The following is a 21,587-nucleotide window of genomic DNA, read 5'->3' as shown; positions in this document are numbered from 1 at the left end:
AACAGACTTGACATTTCAGAGGACATACCTCAGAAAAAGAAGATATTTAGCCACCGCTCAAGAACTACTTCCCTCAGTCTTCCACTAAACTATACTCCTGAAGTCAAAGCATTTTTCTCCTGAAATTGTGCACAGGTATAGTGTTTTCATTTAACAGCTGTGCCCATGCAAATCAGCTACGGGTTACAGGTACAAACTTGATGTAAGGCATGGTTTCACACATGCAGGAGAAACTGCAAATAGCAAACTAACACAACGGGTAAATGTTTACTTCCTCTCTTTGCTTGTGCTCAGGTTCTGTTTGTTGCAGGGAGCATTCAAAAATGTGAACCTTCATCTGTAGTAGAACAGCCTATTCCAGCACCTTAGCATTCTAACTCCTCATTCCCTTGCTTGTATAAATTGGGCCTAAATGAGATGCTATGGTTCAAACAAGTGCCAGAAACAATAACTCCTCATTCCCTTGCTTGTATAAATTAGGCCTAAATGAGATGCTAGGTTCAAACAAGTGCCGGAAACTATGAAAATCTGCTGAGCAAAAAAAAGAATGAACAGCTATCCAACATCCAGATCTTTCCAGAAAAAAACTAACACACTATCAGCAGCTGTCTCCAATCTAAATTTGAGCTCAGGAGACTTGCAAGCAACTTTCTGAGAATGAAATCCAGGTATCTGCATTATTCCCACAGATGTAATAAAACAAAAGGTGCTTTTTTGGATAAATGACATGTATACTGTGGCTCTAATTTTTACCATTTATGAAGGTAGTAATTGCCTGGTGTACCCCTTCAGCAATTTTTGCAAACCGCATTTTCCTGCCAATAGACCCAAGTACAAATATTACACAGCTAAGCTGTTTAATCTAAATAAATCACATTTAACAAACTATACCATATCACCTCAATCAATAAAAATGCTCACATCAGCCCCATTAAATCAGTTCCAAAAATCCAGGGACTATTTATTTTGATCGAGTACAAGGATGCCTTTACCAAGTTATTAAAAACCAATAAAACAGTGTCACTTACAAAATGGATTTATTGCAAAGGCATAAAGAAAATTTTTACAAAGAAAATGAAGTGGTTCAGTGGGAATCACCTAACAAGTTCACTTTATCTGCAATGCAAAGTACACACTAGCTATTTCTAAGGACAATCTGCACATTATCTCTGGATGGAAAAAAAATCTGAGTTCATCTTGTTATTTAAACTCGAGGGTCCTGTCAAATAAAACAAAAAGACTACAAAGCAGTGTGCAATGATTAAACATTCTTAAAAATGAGTCTGAAATTCTTAGAAAAGCTGCAAATTGCCATAATTGTCAAAATATGCAACATACTGAAGTGAGAGATAATGTTCTATTTTAAACTGGCCAAGTTTCTAGAGAAACAATGAGATGTACATGTTTTTATTTAGTTACAGCTTCTCTGTTCTTTCACATACTTGAAATCAAGTTATCTAAAAAACACTTGTCAGCATGAGCAGCTATGGAGTAAAAAAAAACAACCCTTAACTTGAACTTTGTTCTGGCCTTCCTAAACATTTTTGACCAGAAAAGCTTGTGCTAGCTATAGGAAACAAGATTGTAATAATCACAGAAGTATGATTATGAAGACATCCTTGTCCAATTTATAATTGTTCACAATACACACAAAGCCTCTTGGGAATTCATTTACATACAGATGTTTGGTTTGCAGTACAGATACTAAAATGCTGGAAGGAAATGGAACAGCTTGCAGTCATCCAAATAAAGCATGAACTTGGGTACCTTGTGTCTGCCATACTGGTTTTCTCTCTTAACTGACATTTACATTTTATGATACTCCTGAGTGACCCAAGAAATGAATAAGTGGTGAAAACTAAAAATTAGGCTTGATAGATTCTCTTTAATATAGTTTAAGGGCATCTAGCATTAAAATAAGGGTCCCCATTACATAAAGTTTACCTAAATTTCTATCCAAGTGCAACTGAGTAGGTGAACATTACTGTCATCTAATATACCATGTTTAACAATTTAACATGGCTATTTAACTATGAAAAAGTCAAACAAACTACATCTAAATGCAAGCCAATTTAAATTATCAGTTCACAGAAAAAGTACTACTTTTCCCCAGACCTTGAAAGAATTGCCATCACATCACAAATTTGCTGTTCTGGGGGCAGCGTTTCTAACAGGTTTATTATTTTTCAGTAGAATTTTATGGCATATGCATATATTATACATATATGCATGCACACACATACATTTATAGAGAACATTACAACGCCATTTGCAAAACACACATTATGCTATCTAGAGAAGAGCAAGATGTGTTCAAGTAAACACCACATTCTCCACATAAGTAAGTAGACTGACTTCTGATAACAGCACAGAGTCTTCTGTATCCATGTTGCACACTTTAAAAATTAAGAATTTCTATCAACAAGCAAAGCCACCACTGGCAGCCTATACTATCTTTTTTGCAACATCACTCTTCCCCACTTATTGCAAAAAATAAATTTTCTCTGAAGAAAACCTGCTACCAACTAGTTATGACACTTCCATTCATTATTTACCATGTGAACATAGTTAACACTATAGAGTCCACTGCATATAACCCATATTTATGATGAATGTAACATCTGTACTGAAGTAGGTTCAGTTGGAACACCCATGCTTTTTCTTGAACAGACATGAAGATGCTTTAAAAAAGAAACATAACCAATACGTCAGATGCTAAGCATCCAAAAATGCAGTTGTAGCTTCACTGTGGATGTGTCTGTAGTCCGTTAGAAAAGTAGATCATACATACAAAGGGATAAGAACATTTATATCAGTCTCTTGCAGAAGGCAATCCATCAAGCAACGTAGCACTCCAGTCAATCCTTCAAACTTTAAAGATGTTTTAGCACATCTTTTAGCCACAATGCCCATGGAAAATGCTGTTTTTTTCAGTAGATTCTTCCACGACTGCGATTACCACGTCCACCCCATCCTCTCCCTCGTCCACCACGAAAGCCACCTCTCTGTTCTGAAAACAAAGGAAAACAAAGTTTTTCCCCTCATATCTGTTGTTTAAAGATTTTACAAGTATAGCAGCAATACCACTAGTGATGATTTTGCTTCTAAATACAGATGTCAGCTTTTATTATTTAACATATTTATACACCTTCTTTCTTATCAGGCCCAACGTTTGACCACGAGCATACAGTCAAAAAATCCAAAAGAGCCCTAAATTGTAACAGTAACCACTACCACCAAACTACTAAAGACAAGTCTCAATCATACAAAGTCCTTTGAAAGAAGACAGTCTTGCAGGTGTGCTTTGAAAGGCCAAAGTTGGGGCCTTATAAACAGCTCTGGGAGGCCAATTCACAATACTGGGACAATAAATGAAAGAGACTGGAAGTGGACAGAGGCAGAAGATGAGGTGAAGGGACCCAGGAAAAACTGCTGTAAGGATCAGTAAAGACAACAGGAAGAGCTGTTTTTTTACACAGTCAAGTTCCTCCATGTGATCATGAATAAAGGACATGACTTTCTTTGCCTGGGGCTGAATACAGGCCCCACTCTCTGCTGTTGCTGCTGGGAGGTAGGGGCTGTGGGCCTCTGAATTCTAAGACTCCTCCACATCAGAGGCATGAGTCTTTGGCATGAGGTGAAAGGGCTCCTGGCCTGTGGCTCTTAGCCTGGGGACTGGACCTGGGGAAGCTGCATCAACCACTAATTAGTTGTGATGGTAAAAAGCCAGTAGGGGAGTGGGGGGTATCAAGTGTTATCTACCCACTGGGTGGAAATCATGGGTATGTGCTCACAGCTCTCAGGAAGCAGGTTCATTCCCTTGAGGGTAGGGTTGCCCACCTGGGGAAGCTGAGGCAGAAAGAGGTTTGGGGAAGAGACCCTCAGGAATTTACCAGAACAGTCCCACTCCTCTGCTGAAGAATCTGGGACTTTTCAATTGAGAAAAGAGATTGCAAGGAGGGACATGATATGCATGAGATGGCCAGAGTTGACAAAGAGAAATTTTTCTTCTTCTCCCAAAATACTAGAAATCGAGGGCATCCAATGAAGCTGATGGGCAGTAGATTCAGGATGGACAAAAGGAAATATTTCTTTACACAAAAAGTGTTTAAAATGTGGTATTCACTGCCAGAGAATGTAGTGATAGCCACAGGAATAAACAGCTTTAAAAGGGGATTAGATAGATTCATGGAGGTTAGGTCTGTCACTGGCTACTAGCCATGGTGGCTGAGGGGAACCTTCACATTCAGAGGCACTAACCCTCTCAATCCCAGAGCCAGGAGGCAACACCAGGGGAAGGCCTCAGCATATATGCCCTGAAGATGGCCATCCAGAGGAGCTGGCCAACTGTGTGAGACGGGATGCTGGACTAGATGGACCACTGGTCTGATCCAGCAGGGCTGTTCTTATGACTGTATGGAGCAGCTATCTCCCAGCATATACAACACAGGTCATACTAGACTTGTTTCACACAGTCAATTTGCCCTCTCTTTCAAGCTACCCAAGTATTTATGTGAGATTATTTCAGTGATGGCTTGAGAGCACACAAAATCTTCTACTAGAGAGCACAAGTGGCCTCTGCTTATGTGAGTACTGGGATCGCAGGGACCACACACTCAGCAGAGCTTGCAAAGTTCTCAAATATGAACCTCAACCCCTCATACCGCTTAATCCACTCAAAAACTCCAGGGAACCACAGCGATACCACACTGGAGCAGATGTGCACCCAAGGGACACCTTGGTGTCTAATAAAATATATGAAACCACCATATACTGAGTCAGACTGTTGGTCTATCAAGGTCAATCTTGCCCACTGACTGGAAGCAGCTCTCCAGGGTTTCTGGAAGAGGCCTGTCACTTAACATACTACCTGATCCTTTCTAACTGGAGGTGCCAGGAACTGAACCTAGGACCTTCTACGTGCAAAACTGATCTCTACCACAGAGCCACAGCACCTATTCTAAGTGCTTAAGGTGATACGACAGAACTAGAAACTGTATGCATCTTTTATTAAAAATAGAAAGACTTGTTTTTAGCGTCTCATTCTTAGCATTCAGCACATTATATCCCTGCAATGTCTTCTTCCCAAGCAGTGCAAATGAACTTTCATGTTAGGCAGAGGGGGTGCTCAATGGCAGAGCACCTGGTTTGCATGCAGAATGTCCCCGTTTCAGTCCTTGGCATCTCCACATAAAGGATCTCAAGGTAACAGATACTGGAAAACTTTGTATGCCCTGAAATCAGTGCTGCTGCCAATCTGATTCAGTATAAGGCATACATGGTTCATGTTTAAGATCTTACTGAGATAATCACAGTACTATACAAACCTATATTATTTCATAGGTGTGTGATAGATCTTATATTACAAAAATTCTTGGCAATATTCATGAGACATTCAAAACAAAATTCATGCTAGTTCCATATCTCAGATAAACTAGCAAAAAAAATTGACTAGCATATTGTTTTAGCTTATTTATTTGATTTTTACCCTGCTCTCCCCACCGAAGCAGTTTGTTGTTGTGAGATGCTGTGGGCCACTTCAGGGAGAAAGGCAGGGAAGAAATACTTAAAGAAATATTCAGTGCACAGAACTTGTTATCTTACAGCACAAGACAGTAAGTACCATCAGTGCACAGAACTTGTTATCTTACAGCACAAGACAGTAAGTACCATATTTAAGACTGACAAACCCTCTTCTCCCATAGATATAACTCTTACCATAAGAAAAGTTGCCGAGGTTACTGCTGTATTTCCCACTGGGTGGATTGTAGATCTGCCTGGCATCCCTTTTTGGTCCTGCTGGAGCTTTCTTTGCTGGTAAATCTGAAGCTGTGTCTTCACTGGCTCTTTTTTGTCTTCAAAGAAAACATAGTCCATATCAAGATATGGTCGAATCCATAGACAAATATAGCCTTGAGTCCACTTGAGTGTTTCTGCAGATGAAATAATTTCTACCTGTACAGTGCGACTTTCTGAAAGGATTTCTACCTGCACAGGGTGACTTTCTCAAACCTCCCCAGCCCCAAATTCCCTCCTGTGCAGCACTGGGGGGGGGGAAGAGGCATTTGGAGCGGTAGGAGTGAGATGAGAAGCAACACTGCACCAATAGAAATATTTAATCCACAAAAATGATCTAGTGGATCCAGCTCACAGACTAGTACAAGATTCTCCTATGTGCACATAGGAATGGTTTGTGTTTATGGAACTCTCTTGATACATAGTATCATGCACACAATATATGTAATAAAATCAAAGTAAGAATTGGAGCATTTACGGAACCACCATTTTACTATAATATATTCTCTATTTTACCTCTCTCTGTTGGATCAACACAGTGGAATAATAAAGAAACTTGAACACAGGCTCAAAGCTTGTGTACAACAGTTAATTACAGCTTAATCTCAATTTAAATTATTTCTGGGCACCAAAAACTTGACTCCATAAGCCTGACACAAAGTTGCAGTGCAGAACTAACCCAAACACATTAGTTAATAAACTTACCCAGCATCAGACTTTTGCACAGGCTTCCAAGAAAGCGTAACTGTGCTCTTGTATGAAGGAGGAATGTGGAAGAGATCCTAGAGGCAAAATTAGAAATATTTCTGAAATTAAATTGATGTCAGCAGCATTTTATAATCTACAACTGGAGAACCCACAAGGATTCGCATAGGGCATCTCATTTCCACTCCCCCACTATTTCCTCTATCTATTTCCTGAAGCCCTGATACCACTCCCCTTTCCCTGCTTTCTCCTCTTTCCTATTCACCAGCCAGCCTATCTTTACCTGTCCCCATCATCATCAGCTTTCATTCCTCCCACAGACTCTATCCGGAAAAACAATGGCCAAGTTGTGTAATGCTAGCCACCAGCCTGTTGCATGGTAGGGATCCTACAAGGACTTGAGCAGGCAGTGCACTTTCCCCTGTACCTCCCCTCTCCACACTATCTCCTCTTTGCCTCCACCAAGCAGCCCCCATATCCTCTCCCCTTTCCCTGCTTCCTTTTTCCCTTCCCACCCAACAACCAATAAACTTTTTATCTACTCCCCATCTTCAACTATATTTCTTATTTCATTTATACCCCACCCTTATTCACAACTGGGATCCAAAATAGCTTACATAATTTTCCTTGATTGTATCTTCATAACAACCCTGTGAGGTAAGTTAGACTAAGCATGTGTAACTGGCCCAAGGTCATCCAACAAGCTTCCACGGCAGAGTGGTGATTCAAACCTGGATCTCTCAGATTCTAGTCTAAAATTCTAACCACTGAACTTCACTGGCTTTTGTGTGCTGACTGCTGTTGAACAGTAGCAAGCTGTCGGGCCTGGGTGAGCTATGCAAGTCTAAGTCCATAACAGCACTGGAAAGAGCCCCCCCCCCTTACTAACAGAAAGCAAGGGCAGAAGGTGGACAATATTGTTGCAGTTGCCTAGCAAAGGCTACAGAGAGCATTAGTTTCTTAAAGAAATAAGTGCTAATTCCATTTTTGGGGAGGCGGGGTTCAACCCCACTGTATAGGGTTTATGTGTGGCTTTTTTTTAGATTTCAGATTTTTCCTCAGGTTTGAAGAAACATCTGGTCTATTCATGGCTTCAGGCTCTGGATTTAAGTATGTGAGGCCCAAGCGGCTGCCAGCCGCTGGTCCCGCCAATCTCCTCCTCCCCCTGGGCTTCGGCGGTCTCCTCCTCCTCCGCCCCCGGCAGTCTCCTCCACCGGCCAATCTCCCCCCCCGGCGATCTCCTCCTCCACCGGGCCCGCCGATCCCCCCCCCCGGCTTTGGCAATCTCCTCTGCTGCTGCTGTTGCCGCCGAACTCCTCTCCCCTCCCCCTGCTCCTGTGGCAAGGCCTGAGTGACTTCCAACCGCCGGCCCGCCGCAGCGTTCCCAGAGCGATATCTATGCATGCGCAGGGAGCAAGCTTACTTTTTGGGGGATTTAAATATCCCCCCTATATTTTTTCCAAGTTTTCAGATTTTTCTGCACACCTGGGGACTGCCCCAAGTGTGCAGGAAAATCTCCATGCCCCCCGGTGCCCCCGATGTGCGGACTTAGATATCCGCACGTAGGGGGCAACTTGGGAATTAGATCTATAGATATTACACTATTCCTTCATGAAGTCCAAGGTTCCTCGCTCCATTTTTAACCTCAAAATAATCCTGTGAGGTAAGGCTGGGCTGAAAGATACTGATGGGGAGTGTTCCCTCTAAGCTGAGTAGGTGTGAGCTAGCTCACAGTTTTTTAGCCTCTGGCTCACACGTCTTTTCTTAGCTCAGGAAGGATGACTCCAGAGCAAATTAATTTATGCAGTGGCCAAATAGCTCACTCACAACTTTAATGCCAGTAGCTCACAAAATAGAATTTTTGCTCACAAGACTCCACAACTTAGAGGGAGTATTGCTGATGGGTTTAAGGTTGTGCCTGAGGGCAGAGCTGAATCCATGTCTCTCTGGTCAAACTGCAGCATTCTGTCCACTACATTACATTGGGGGAGGGGGAGTTCATTTTAGATTTCCTCAAATATCTTGGATCACAAAACAAAGATTTTCTGGAAAGCCTTTTTTTTTAAAGTAGTTTTATCCACTCAAATATTAGTAGGCTGTACCAACAAATGCTTCCTGGGATAGATTAGCACAGTGCTCTACTCATTCTAATCACAATTAACATAAGAAGTTACAAAGGCTTTATTTGCTATCTCTAGTATTATTTTAAAGAACACTGCTGGTCTAAGGAGGGGGGAACCCAACATGTTCACAATGATATAAACTGAAATGACAATATTTTGAATTATCTATTCTTTGCTTGAAGACCTAAAGTAATGCACCTCTCTCCTTATCTACAGCTCATGAAATTGTATGGAATCTCTATTCTTTCCTTGTACTGCTTCTGGGGATACACAAACATGCACTATATTTTTCACAAACTTGATACAATGCAAAGAGAGACTAAATTCTATATATGTTCATGTTTTGTTCAAAGTAGCAGGAAGGTTAGGTTTTGGAATAGACTGGTCATAAATTGTTTTACAACTAACACTTCCTCAAATATTTTAACATATCCTGTATAAAAAACAGAAGTACTTACCTTGATCAACACATTGATGTTATTTGTAATTTTCAATGCAACCACTTTAATTTTGTTCTAAGAAAGGAGAACACAACAGTATTTCAGCTACAATGATATTAAAGTCCATACAACTAAAAACTTTCCAAATTTCATAGCTTTTTTTTGTTGTGACTTACTGTAATTTGATGTCTTTTGTGCTCATAAAGTACCCCCTACTTGCATTTATATCCTGCCATTCCTTTAAAAATCGCAAAGCAGCATAAATGCTACCTATTCCATTTCAGCTGCAAAACAACCCTGTGAGGTAGGTCAGGCTGAGTGTGTGTGACTGGCTCAAGGTCATCCAGTGAGTTTAAAGGCACTGTGAAAACCCAAATGCAGGTTTGGGTTTCTCCCAGTCCAAATCCACCACTTATGCAATACTGGCTCTGCCTGGCAATTTATGTTAACAGCCACAACTAATCAGTAGTAGTACTTTGGTCATGGTAACAGTAAAAGCATTCCAACTCCTGCTGTGTGTCTTCACCTTTTACAGCTTCTGGCAGCAATGAAGCTAAGATGTGTAAATACACTAGTTGCATAGGGATATTAGATACATGTTGATAGTATTCCTACTCAGTTCTTGCATAGCACTTTCAGTATTTTAAGCACTTCACACTTAGCACAGCCCTGTAAGGTTAACCAGTGTTGGGGGGATAAGGCTATAACTTACCAAAGGTCACCTGCATTTCTGTCAGAGATGAAATTTAAACCAGTGATCTTCTGGATCATGGCTTTCTCTTACCTGCTACAACACACTAACTCACTAATACTGTCATAAAGTGTTGCATACCTCTTCCGTTTTTAATGCTTCTCCTGTTTTGCCTTGGAGTGCCAAACGAAGCTGTCGGATGTAAACCTGCAGACCTCGAGCAAAATACTGTAGTCTAACAAAACAGAACGATTGAAAAGTAAGTAAAGACATAACATATATGAAAACCAAAGAAAACTTTCCAGTACAGAGTTGTTTTCAAAAGTAATTGGGGCTAATTAAATACACATACACACACTAGAGGTGTTTTACAGCAATCTACTAGTAAAATATGCTCTACAGAACACCCTAAATAATACTTACTTTATGGTAGATTTATTTGGGATTTAACTTTTTAAAAATCCTTATGAACAGGTTAAGTAAAGTTATACTGATTGTTATTATACCAGGGAAATGCAATTGAGGAACACAACTCAAAAACAGTTATGTAGTTCATAATGGCTCTTTAGTGGAGCCAAGCCAGGTGGCCCATAGTATCGTCTGGCTCCATGATAACTCATAAGTGCCTGGAGGGGGGTTGAGAGCTCTGCCTCCCAGCTGTTCTCTGGGCTGGCAGACAGCTTTCTACCCCCCTGCCATTGGAAATTTTTCTGTTGCAGCCCTGAGACTCACATGTCAATTTCAGTTCCCTGGAATATCACCCCTGCACTCAAGGAGCTTGTAACCAAAGGCAATCTTCTGGAATGCAGCAGAGACGTTTCCCAATCCACAGGATGAGTGGGTCAGAACACTGTCTCAGCCCACAGAATAGCCGAGAGTTGGTGCTGTACTCTGGGCAAAGTTCTACAGTACAACACAGCAAAAAATCCCCAACAGGGGGAGGGGGTTGGAACACAACCATGTGGGAGCCTCCCTTTCACAGCCTCACGGGGAGGACTGCAAGCCATACAACTGTTGGGCCGCATGCCATACACCCATGTATTTTAGTAATATACTGCTCTGTCCTTGACTAACAAGAACCAGCCAAAATACAACTGTCAATACCACTTCTCAATATCACTTTCCAAACTTTGTCACATCTCTTGAGTACTCCACAATTGAAAAGACTTCAGCCTTTGGAGCTTCTCTATGTATACATCATGTTGAGAGAGCCATGATAGGGCAGAAGCAGGATGATTCTCATTTGCAGAAGGTAAGCTTTCTTCCAAGAAACCCCTTAATTGAACCCAAGCCCAGAAAGACCTACTATTACAACTGAGGATCAACCACTTTACTTCAGAAAGTTCACCACTGCCTTCAGAATGGTAGGATTCTACACAGACACTTCAACATGTTCCGGTGAAGCATTTACCAAAGTAATTATTTTAAATGCTTTGAAACAGTACCTGATTTTAAAGTCTTTCACTTTCTCTGTGTTCAGCTTGGCAGTCAGGAAGTCAGGAAGTTTACGGCCCAACTGATGAAAACTGTATAGCAAACACTCCACATAACTGAACTGCAGTTTCGGCTCTTCATTGCCAGCATTCTCCCCATTCTCTGCTTCTTCTGGAGGAAGTGGCATATACTCCTGAGAAACAGAAACCAGAAGGATCACACAGCACAATCACTCTATTTGTATACCCATTAATATCATCACACCACTTGCATATTGTTTACATTTAACCACAGACCAGGTTATTTCCCATTAAAATAATAGCTTATTAAACATTTCCTCTTATTGTTACAGCTGCCACTAAACAAGCCTCTATCTGTTGAAAGGTATACCACCCATGGAGAACCAACCTTCAAGCACTTTAATGCTTCTAGAGACTGCTTACAGTATTTAGGGATTGTAATTCACACAGGATAATGTAAGCTATTAAAATGGGATCCTTATAAGCAATGGCCAGTTTACTTTACATCACTGTGCAAATTATCATTAGATTCTTGAGGTACCACCAATATTCCTCTCACTGCATCTGAAGAAGTTAGCTTTAACTCAGGAAAGCTCATGCTGGAATAGCAGTTGTTAATTCTTTAAGGTGTCACTGGACTTTTGTTTTATTTCACTAAGACCTGAGCATCATCTTACCAGTAATTTATCAAAAAGCTTCTTTAAATTTGATTCTAGTTTTTCCATGTCTCCACAGAAGGAACTCATTTCAGCAAGCAGTTTCAGTACCTGGGGAGGAGGAAAAAACCCATTTTGCAAATTTACAGCTTTACATTTTTATCAAGAGCTGCCTAGCGGTAACAAGAATAATGGAATGGCTTGTCCCAAAATGTAACTGTCACAAATACAATTAAAGACTAGCGTGGGGTACTCTGTAATTTGCCAAACTCAAATTAGATCTGCTTTAATTCTGTCTGTACAACTTCAAGGATACTAAGGTATAAAACTTTAAAAGAGCACAAGGTTTTTGATATGCTCAGAATTAACCTTATCAATGGTCATAAACAGTGATTGATTTCCTCTGGCTTCCATCCAACAATGTTGACTCAAGCCAAAGTGTCAGATGTTACTAGATTATCTTACCTCTAACTGGATATCAAGACCTTCAACTGGAGTGGTTAGAGAACTCAAATTTGGAAGCACATGCTCACAGAAGTAAGTGACAAATCTTGTAGAGTGGACATTTTTCTACGGAATAAGCAAAACAACACTTGATGTAACATTTTCTCTGACTTCCACACACAGCACCAATCTCTTATTCTCTATCAGCTGGAACTAAATTAAGGAACCACAATAAGAAAAGGTTAACATGTTTGTTAGAAAAATACTTACAGAGAAAAGTGGAACTGCTTGGCGAGTACACTGTAACAGTCTATCCACACAGTCTGGGTCAGATGGATTGAAAGTCTGTTCCAGATCAGCTTGTTCAGCCACCAGTTCAACAAGTTGCTGTCTCCCGCTCACTGTTTGCAAACTTTTTAAGCTGGACAGTATCTTCATGAACAAGACAAATTCCTCACCTGTTACATCCTCAAGCACCTTAAAAGAGAAACAAAGGAGAGAGAAAAAACAGAAACTTAAGAAGAGTTGGTTTTTATACCCCACTTTTCTCTACCCTAAGGAGTCTCAAAGCAGCTTACAATCACCTTCCTCTCCCCACAACAGGCACCATGTGAGGTAGGTGGGGCTGAGAGAGTTCTGTGACTGGCCCAGGGTCACCCAGCATGCTTCATGTGGAAGAGTGAGGAATCAAACCCGGTTCTCCAGATTGGAGTCCACCACTCTTAACCACTACACCCATGTATTTATTTGCATGTTTAAAAAAAAATTCTATAGCATTTTCTAGTGTATCAAATGTTGTACAATGTTCTTTGTTTAGCCTCAAGGATTCCATGTGACGAGGGTTAGGCTCAATCAGAGTGATTTGCCTAACCCAGTCAGGAGGCTTCATCTCCTAACAGACATTTATAGATTAACCATCTGCATCAAAACTCAATCCAAAATCACAATTAATATACTCACTTTCTTTGATTCAGTGAATATGAACTCCTCTATTTCTTTTGTTAATACCTCTTCAGGTAGAGTTTTCAGTTTCGTGGAGAGAAATTTGATAGCTCGCTCACGCACAATATCCTCTCCCTGAAGAATCTGACTGAATAAACCACCCAGTGTTCCTAAAAATGCCAGAAGAGATCAAATTATACAAACTCCCTTGCAACTGAAAGAAATAATCCTATAGTGAAACACCTTAGAAATGTTAGAGATAATACCATTGAAAATGCTTACACTACCCTACACTGTGTTAATAGAAACATTCCGGTGGACAAACAAATCTGCAATTTAGCAATTACAGTACTGAAAACTGTATTCTTGATATTTTCCAAAATTATTCCAAAATGCTTGTCACAAACAGCATGGTTAGTCACTTCAATTTACTATTCTGTTCTATCCTCTGAAATATACTAAATCTTTTGCCTCACTCTGCATTGTCAACAGGGAGGGTCTAGGAAACATTTAAAGTTCTATGTTGTATTAAGGATATAAATAAATTTATGTATTTTACCTTTAGCATCCATCTTAAATATGCTCAGCAATGCATTATTGACCAAATTAAATTCTGCAGAATCATCTGTGGAAACAAGAATTGTGAAAATCAAGAATATGTATATATTTTATAAGCTCTAAATAAAGCCATGTACCAGAAATTAAGAAGCAGAAAGATTCAAATGCAATTGCTTTTATTAGGACCAAACAAAACATCACAAAGTAGTGAGCAAGTTTTGTAATGGTGACATTTTAGCAAAAAAATGTAGTATGCTGCTGGGTTTGGATTTTTTCCTATCATGGCTAACTGCAACTTCTATCAGCCAAGAATTAAGGAATGTAACAAAATATTTGCCAAAAAACCAGAAGGCAGTTGCCATTGCAAAACAAGCAAAACGAAAAGCAAATGATTTCAGGAGACTGTATCTGTTTTTCCTTACTATAAATGTAGTTTCCTTTTGTTTAATTAAAATTAGCATTTATATTTTGTTGCTGTATCCTGCAAAATATATATAACACCAAGATAGCATTGACTAGAAACTATATACATCTGCCCACTCGTTAGCTGCTTTGATGCAAGTTGAGAGTTTTACTCCATCAGTTCACTCAGCATCATATCCAACAAGTCCACGTTGCTTCTAAGATGCAGACCCTGAGGTTGTATAGGGCCTCGACATTCAGATATAGCATTATGGCATAATCTGAATAAATTTGAAAAATTGGCTTTGATATCATTCATAACATGTTTACATGTGATTTTCAAACCAGCTGATAAGGGAGTGGCAGTGGTGGGGTGGGGTATGAAGGATTATATTAAGGAAGGCCATAGACAATTAAATAACACTTTGCATTATAAAAGGCATATAGTTGATCTTATGTCCATAATTTTAAAAAGACTGACAGGATTTTGGTTGAAACAAGATTTTGGATGAAACTTGAGCGCTATAACAATAAATTCACATATGATTTCCTTTTAGACACTGAAAACAGAGTGGCTCAATTTTATCTGGTACCAGGTAGACCAATGAGTCTCAAGCTGTGGCTCCATTTTAGAATATCTAGCAATATATGCAGACCATTTTTAAAAACTGTTTGTTATTAAGATCAGATCTTTTAAAAAGATACTATGGACTTTCTTAATTGCATGAACATTAATCAAACTGGAAATGGAAGTGGTTCAATCTGTTACACTGGATGTGGCTTCCTTACATACATATATACCACAAAACAAACCCGTAGAAGAGTACATTCTTAATAAAAGTGAGGGAAGTCAACATCCACCTATGTCATTTGTATATCAGATTACAGAGATAAGATTGAAGAATTGCCCCCCCCCAAAAAAAAAAAATTAGGATTGTTTTTATTGGCAGATCTCTGGCAAACTTGTCCCTGAAATGGCAAACCTATATGGATAGATCAGAGAATAGGTACATCATATGGATAGATCAGAGAATAGGTACATCATCATAGGACAGTAGTATATATGTGGAACTTATATGAGACATCTGGATGACATCTTTATAAAACGGATTCCTTTATAAAAAAGAATTATTTGCATCATTCCAAAAATTTATTAATAAAATACATAACAACATCTGAGATGTCATCCGATACAACAAAAATTATTTTCTTGAAGTTTCCTGATGTTAAAATTAGAAGTGAAAGATTAAATATCTCTACTGATTTATATAGTAAATTCATGGATGCTAATTCACTTTGGCTTGTGACAGTTTTCATCCATATCATCTTAATATAAATTTGCCAGAAACAGACTGGATGATACTTTATTTACAATGTACAAATTGAATACACATGGAAACACCAGTCTCTCTTACCTGACTGCAGAAGTTGAGTGAGTATGTCTGCCACTCTGGGAAGGTTGTCCCCTGTAGCAAACTGAGGCAATTCCTTGATTGCTTGACGTCTGATCTATATAAAATTTAAAGTCAACTTAAAGTAATTAAAATCATCTAACACATGTTCTACTGCTAAGAGAACTTTGGAGAAAATTCAGTTATATATTGACTCAATTATTTTTACTAGAAGGAACAAACATAACAGCAAAGCAAAATTTTTCCTAGTGGCCAGCAACTGGAAATATCATTTGCCCTGCTGCCTGCTTCGTACTACTGCTTTTAAAAACCTTTTTTTTAAGCTGGTGTAATTTTACTTGATTTCTGTATTAACTGTGCTTGTTGGCAGTAATTTGCAATTATTACACTTATGGAAACATTACCTGGCATTTTACTGAGTTATAACAATTCATTACATGTTTTTTTTAAAGTTAATTTCATTACTTCATAGTAGTCAATTTGCTTTTGCAATGAGTAAAAGGAACAAACCTCTTGATGATTAAAGTATTTTTGTTCTAACAAAATGAATCCTTTAAAAATACTTGACCAGCGAACTGACAAATCTCTGACTAGTGAAAAAGACAATGTTAGATGCGAGCAAAAGGAAATGAGGGGGCACTGGTTCAAACCAAGGGTATTCACTATGAAGTGTGCCAATCTCACAGGAACAAACTTCAGAGGGCACACCTAATGCTCCCGGCTTAAGCATGAAAAGTTTTCTATTACTTTCCAAACTCATTGACGTTAATCTCTTAGGAAGGAGTAAAAAAACAAAAGAGAATAAATAAAGTAGGGTTAAGAAGAAATACTTACAGAAACATCTTCATCCTCACAAAGGTCCAACTGGGCATTGATAGCTGAATCTGCCAGCTCAGGGAAATGTTTGAAGAACTTTGGAATGAATTGTGCAGCGAGTCTCTTCTCCTTGGCACTGCCCTTGACACCATCCAAGATCACCTGGTAAGCATCTTTGTGCTAGAAGAGAAGATAAAATGTCCAAAACGAAGAGCATCTGCAATGGCTCTTAAAGCAAAGCTTTCAAAACTATGCTGAAAAGCTAACTATCGTAATTGGAAAGATCTGCATACTATTCAATTCTGATAGTGAAATATTTAGTGACAACAAAGTGTTTGGTAGAGTGGCACGCATTAGCAAACACCTTATGACCACCGTTTTACCACTTAAATATTTAGATGAACATACATGGTACAAAACAACCACTGAAGTTGCAGTCTCAACACTGGAAATTAAAACTGAAATCCTTATGCATACTTAGTAGTATGTCCCATTGAGCTCAGTGGGACACTTCTGAATACATATCCTGAGGATTAGACTGTAAATCTTTTTGACGGGATCAAAGCACTTTGAAATTCACAAAGGTTAGTATTTAAAAGTACTTCTTGATTACAGCCTCACACTATTCACACACTCAAACAAGGACCATAAAAAAAGTTGTAGGAAACAGAATGACATTAGCTATGTGCCTAGTGTTTATTAAAAGCTGTTTCAAACGGATAAGGTGTTTTGGGAATAACCATATGATATTGCACTTAATGATGGTCCAGAAGGTTCAGCTGGTACATGAAACTTCTCGACCGTTGACCAGGGATGGTACTTCAAGAGCATAATATACAAGTGTTGTAGCACTTGCAATAGCTTCCTATTGTCTGAAGAGCATAAACTAATGTGCTGATAAACAATTACATGGCTTGGGCTATCACATGTAGGAACATGCCTACTCCCCAATGGCTTCCTGCAATCAATCCACCCATTCCAGACATCACTCCAGTTAAGGAACAACACAGGCATCTAGCAAAGGCACAGAGAGGTGCTTTTTGTATTTGGTCTGCAACTATAGAACTGCCTTTAGAAGCCCAAAGACCAAACAACTTTTCAAAGCATTACAAAGTCATCTTGTTTGTGCTAGTATTTGGAGTGTCTGGCTTTATCCATTAAAGAACTGAAGACTTAGCAAGTTCTACTTTTTAGCTTTTAAAACCACTCTTAGTTTTAAAATGTCTTGCTAGTTGCCACCAAGGTTTAAGAATGACCACCAAATTCACTATATAAATTGCAGATGGTTTGATACGGAAATTTTCTTTTAATGTAAAGGAAATATGCAGTACTAGACCAAATGGTTGCATGGAGCGTTGTGGGTGGTGCTAGCAGAGGGAAGGAAGCTACACCTTCTGGACATTCATCCAGTCAATTTGATCTAAAGTACAGGATTTGTTAACACCATATGTTTGCAAGCGAAGGCATCTGAAGCTCTGTGTATGCAATACACTGAAAGATGGGTCTGGATTGGAATAAACGTATCCCTTTGAGCAAAAATGTTATAATGCCTTTTAATATGACTAATTTATGCCTTGAAAACCATGCCACACAGTATGTGGAAATGCGCTGGCCAGACTGAAGAGGTAGAATTCTGGATTTATCACTTCAGACTACAAGTGGGTGATGGTGGTCTTTTAAGGTTACTCTGAATGTAATTGACTAGCAAATCAGATGTGTGTTGTAGTGGACACTGGTATACTAAAAATCCCAAATGCAAGAAATATTTTATTAGGGCCAATCAAAATACAAAACACTTTGTACACGATTTCTAGTAGATCCAAAAACTTAGATATTACATAAGAACATAAGAGACGCCAGTGTTGGATCAGGCCAAAGGCCCATCCAGTCCAACACTCTGTGTCACACAGTGGCCAGAAATACCAGGTGCCATCAGGAGGTCCACCAGTGGGGCCAGGACATTAGAAGCCCTCCCACTGTTGACCCCCCCAAGCACCAAGAAGACAGAGCATCACTTGCCCCAGAGTCCCTATCTATACCTTGTGGCTAATAGCCACTGATGGACCTATGCTTGTCTGGTGGAAGGGAAAAAAAGATCTGAGATTTTATCCTCAAGGTGGAATAAGCAGAATTAAACTCCTCAGCTGGCTGTAAGAAGCTATTACAAGTCGGAAGAAAAGACTGACTGAAGTCTCAAATGTCTTTCGTTTGCCCCTGAAGGTTCTAAATATTACCCCAGGAATATGACCCAACGGGGGTGCCTATAATCTGCAAAGAATCTCACATAAGCACAAATCTAATTCCAGATGGGCAGTCTGTAGCAGCAAAATAAAACAGGTATCCACTGTAAGTCGCTGTACACTTCCCCTTATAACTTTGCAATGAAAAAGGTTAGGGACGTTTCAAAAAGAAGAAGAAGAAAGCAGGGTGAAGAACCAGTATCTTTTGGTCAGTATATTTTGGTCAGCCTTAAAATAAGGTGCTCCATAGCTAAATTCATGTTCATATGTAAACTGCTTCCTGATAAGGCTTTGTTTTTACTCCTCCAAAATAAGAACCTTACTCAGCAGACTGCAAACCATAACTGTAGCATTCTAGCCCACCACCTCATTTCAGCTCTCATGTGTACCCTAATCAAAACCAGAGCGACCAGCGAAAGGCAAAAGACTTTCCGCCATCTTTCTGAGGGGTGCCTAACAGTGAGACCCGGTTCTAACTTCACGCTGATGACTGCAGCACTAGAAAGTGGTCCTTCATTAAAGCGGAGTGCCACCGTTTGAAGCGGATGCACGCAGCGTAAGTAGGCCCGAGTGGGTGAGAGGCCCCTCAAGAAAATACCTCAAAAATCTCCATCACAAAAAGCTCCCTAAACAGCTACGCAGATAAACAACTGCAGCAACCGAGTGACGCCGGAGAGGGCGAATAAAGGAGCGAAGACGGAACCCTCCGACCGAAGCCGCTGCTTTGCAAGAGCGACAGCTCGGCGGCGGCTAAGGAGGTGTCCTCGGCCGGACTCTGCCCAACGATTCCCCGCAACAGGCTCTCTCGGCCGAAGGGATGACAAAGCGTGCGCTTCCCTCGTCCGCCGCCCGGTATTTCTCTCGCCAATTCTTCTCCCAGGAGAGGCCTCCATGCCCTGCGCGCAGCAGCTCGCTGGCCCTTCTCCTCGTCGCATCATGCCCTACCTGTGCCGCGGTCTCCTTGGCGTCGGCCAAGATGCCGTAATTACGGTACAGCTCCTCCACGGTAGGCATCGCTCTGTTACTGCGGCGACTGGTCCTTGGGCCTGCCAACGCCACTACGACAGCCACTTTCCGTCCCCACCGCCAAGTGCCGAGAGAGGAACCACCAGGTCGGGCCGCAACATCCGGCCTTTTCCCACCTACAGCGCCCCCTGCCGATGCGGCGGCGGCGGCGGCGGCTTCGTGGCGGGAGTTGGTTTCTTGCTTGAGGCGGGGTCGTTTTCTCCGCTGGGTGCTTTGCAATTTCGGGCTGTGCCTGACTGATAATAGGATCGACAGCTCAGAGCTGACAAGCAGGGAAAATGTTCATTTTAATTGGAGTTGAAAACGAGTTGTTTTAAATGTCATCGAAGAAATTCGTTAACATTTCTTTGGCTGCTTCTATATATGTATATGTAGGAATGTATGTTAGTGTGTGATCATATAGGACAAATGTTTCCTAAACTTTAGTGCACTCCAGGCAACGCAAAGGGGAGGGAAGGAGACCTGGTATATAACACGATCTGGTCAGGTCTAGGAAGCAAAGCAGGGTCCGTATTTGGGGGAGACCACCACCAAAGAAGGCTGCAGAGGCAAGCAGTGGCAAACCACCTCTGTTTAATCACTTGCTGTGAAAGCTCTTTGTTGAGGTCGCCATAAATTGGATGGGATTTGAAAGCACTTAGATACAAAGGTAGGCAAGGCAGTTTTATTTATATAGATAGATTAGATTAGATTCATGCAATAGGCAGTTCTCAGGCATATATCCAGAGGTCATTTCGGGGGGGGGGGCAGGGAGGGCCTTTGCAGGGCTTCCTCGCACTTCCGCCAGCCTTGCAGGTCCACCGCCGGCCCCCTGATGTCAGGGGGTGTGGCATATGCTAATGAGTTATGCTAATGAGTTCCCCTAGCTCTTTTTCTACGAAATGACCCCTGCATATATCCAATGACAGCCTGATGGCAAATCAGCCGCCTTCTTACTGTTAGGCTTGATTCCTGTTTGTTATGTAACACTTTACCAAGGGTCTGGTGGAGGAAAAAAAAGATCTGAAATTTTATCCTCAAGGTGGAATAAGCAGAATTAAACTCCTCAGCTGGCTGTAAGAAGCTATTACAAGTCGGAAGAAAAGACTGACTGAAGTCTCAAATGTCTTTCGTTTGCCCCTGAAGGTTCTAAATATTACCCCAGGAATATGACCCAACAGGAGTCTGTAGTCTGCAAAGAATCTCACATAAGCACAAATCTAATTCCAGATGGGCAGTCTGTAGCAGCAAAATAAAACAGGTATCCACTGTAAGTGGCTGTACACTTCCCCTTATAACTTTGCAATGAAAAAGGCTAGAGACATTTCAAAAAGAAGAAGGAGAAAGCAGGGTGAAGAACCAGTACCTTTTTGCAATGTACTGTTATTGGGCTATAGTATTCTATCAATTATGGATTTATTTATTTATTTTAAAAAAGCTCTTCAGGAGTGCAGGGGAGATGGCCACTATAGAAGGCTGAGGAAAGGAAAGTGAAACAAAAAGTGCCGTATGGATGCTTCATTGCCTCAGTGAATACCTCTGTGTTTGCAACAGCAATGTGAGTTACACAGAAAATCATCTCCCTGTGGAAACAGCCTCCCATTGGCTTCCAAAGCAACATGTAAATGAATGATAACACTTTTGTACTTATTTTTAAACTAGGAGCAAAGCCCGTTGTGGAGGAAGACAACGAGCCCTAGCACGGCGCGATGGAGATGCCCCCAGACTCCCCTCCAGCGCGACCCCCCAGAGGGAGTGGCTGGGTAACCTCCAGCAGCCTCGGGGCCCCACCCAGTGAGAGGCCAGCCAGCTGCATGTAGTCATCATCATCGGCAGCAGGATCAGGCGCAACCAGAGGCACGCTGGAGTGGGCGGCATGGGTGTCGTCCAGGCACAGGGCAGC

At 40.8% G+C, this 21,587-nt stretch overlaps 1 protein-coding gene across 1 annotated transcript; it reads right to left on the bottom strand.

Moving 5' to 3' along the window:
- Positions 1-957: 957 nt before the first annotated feature.
- Positions 958-19,774, bottom strand: API5 (apoptosis inhibitor 5). Its single transcript, XM_015411336.1, has 14 exons — positions 19,625-19,774; positions 16,458-16,619; positions 15,627-15,720; positions 13,811-13,876; positions 13,270-13,421; positions 12,580-12,786; positions 12,331-12,435; positions 11,887-11,976; positions 11,201-11,382; positions 9,897-9,990; positions 9,083-9,139; positions 6,502-6,578; positions 5,719-5,855; positions 958-3,010 (listed from the first exon to the last, which is right to left on the bottom strand). The coding sequence occupies exons 1-14, from the start codon at positions 19,691-19,693 to the stop codon at positions 2,931-2,933; spliced, it is 1,572 nt and encodes a 523-aa protein (XP_015266822.1). The 5' UTR covers positions 19,694-19,774; the 3' UTR covers positions 958-2,930.
- Positions 19,775-21,587: the final 1,813 nt, after the last annotated feature.

The sequence above is a fragment of the Gekko japonicus genome, unplaced genomic scaffold (assembly GCF_001447785.1).
Source record: "Gekko japonicus isolate JY-2015 unplaced genomic scaffold, Gekko_japonicus_V1.1 scaffold2347, whole genome shotgun sequence".
In the NCBI taxonomy this organism is placed as follows: domain Eukaryota; kingdom Metazoa; phylum Chordata; class Lepidosauria; order Squamata; family Gekkonidae; genus Gekko; species Gekko japonicus.
This window is presented reverse-complemented; position numbering and strand designations above follow the sequence as displayed.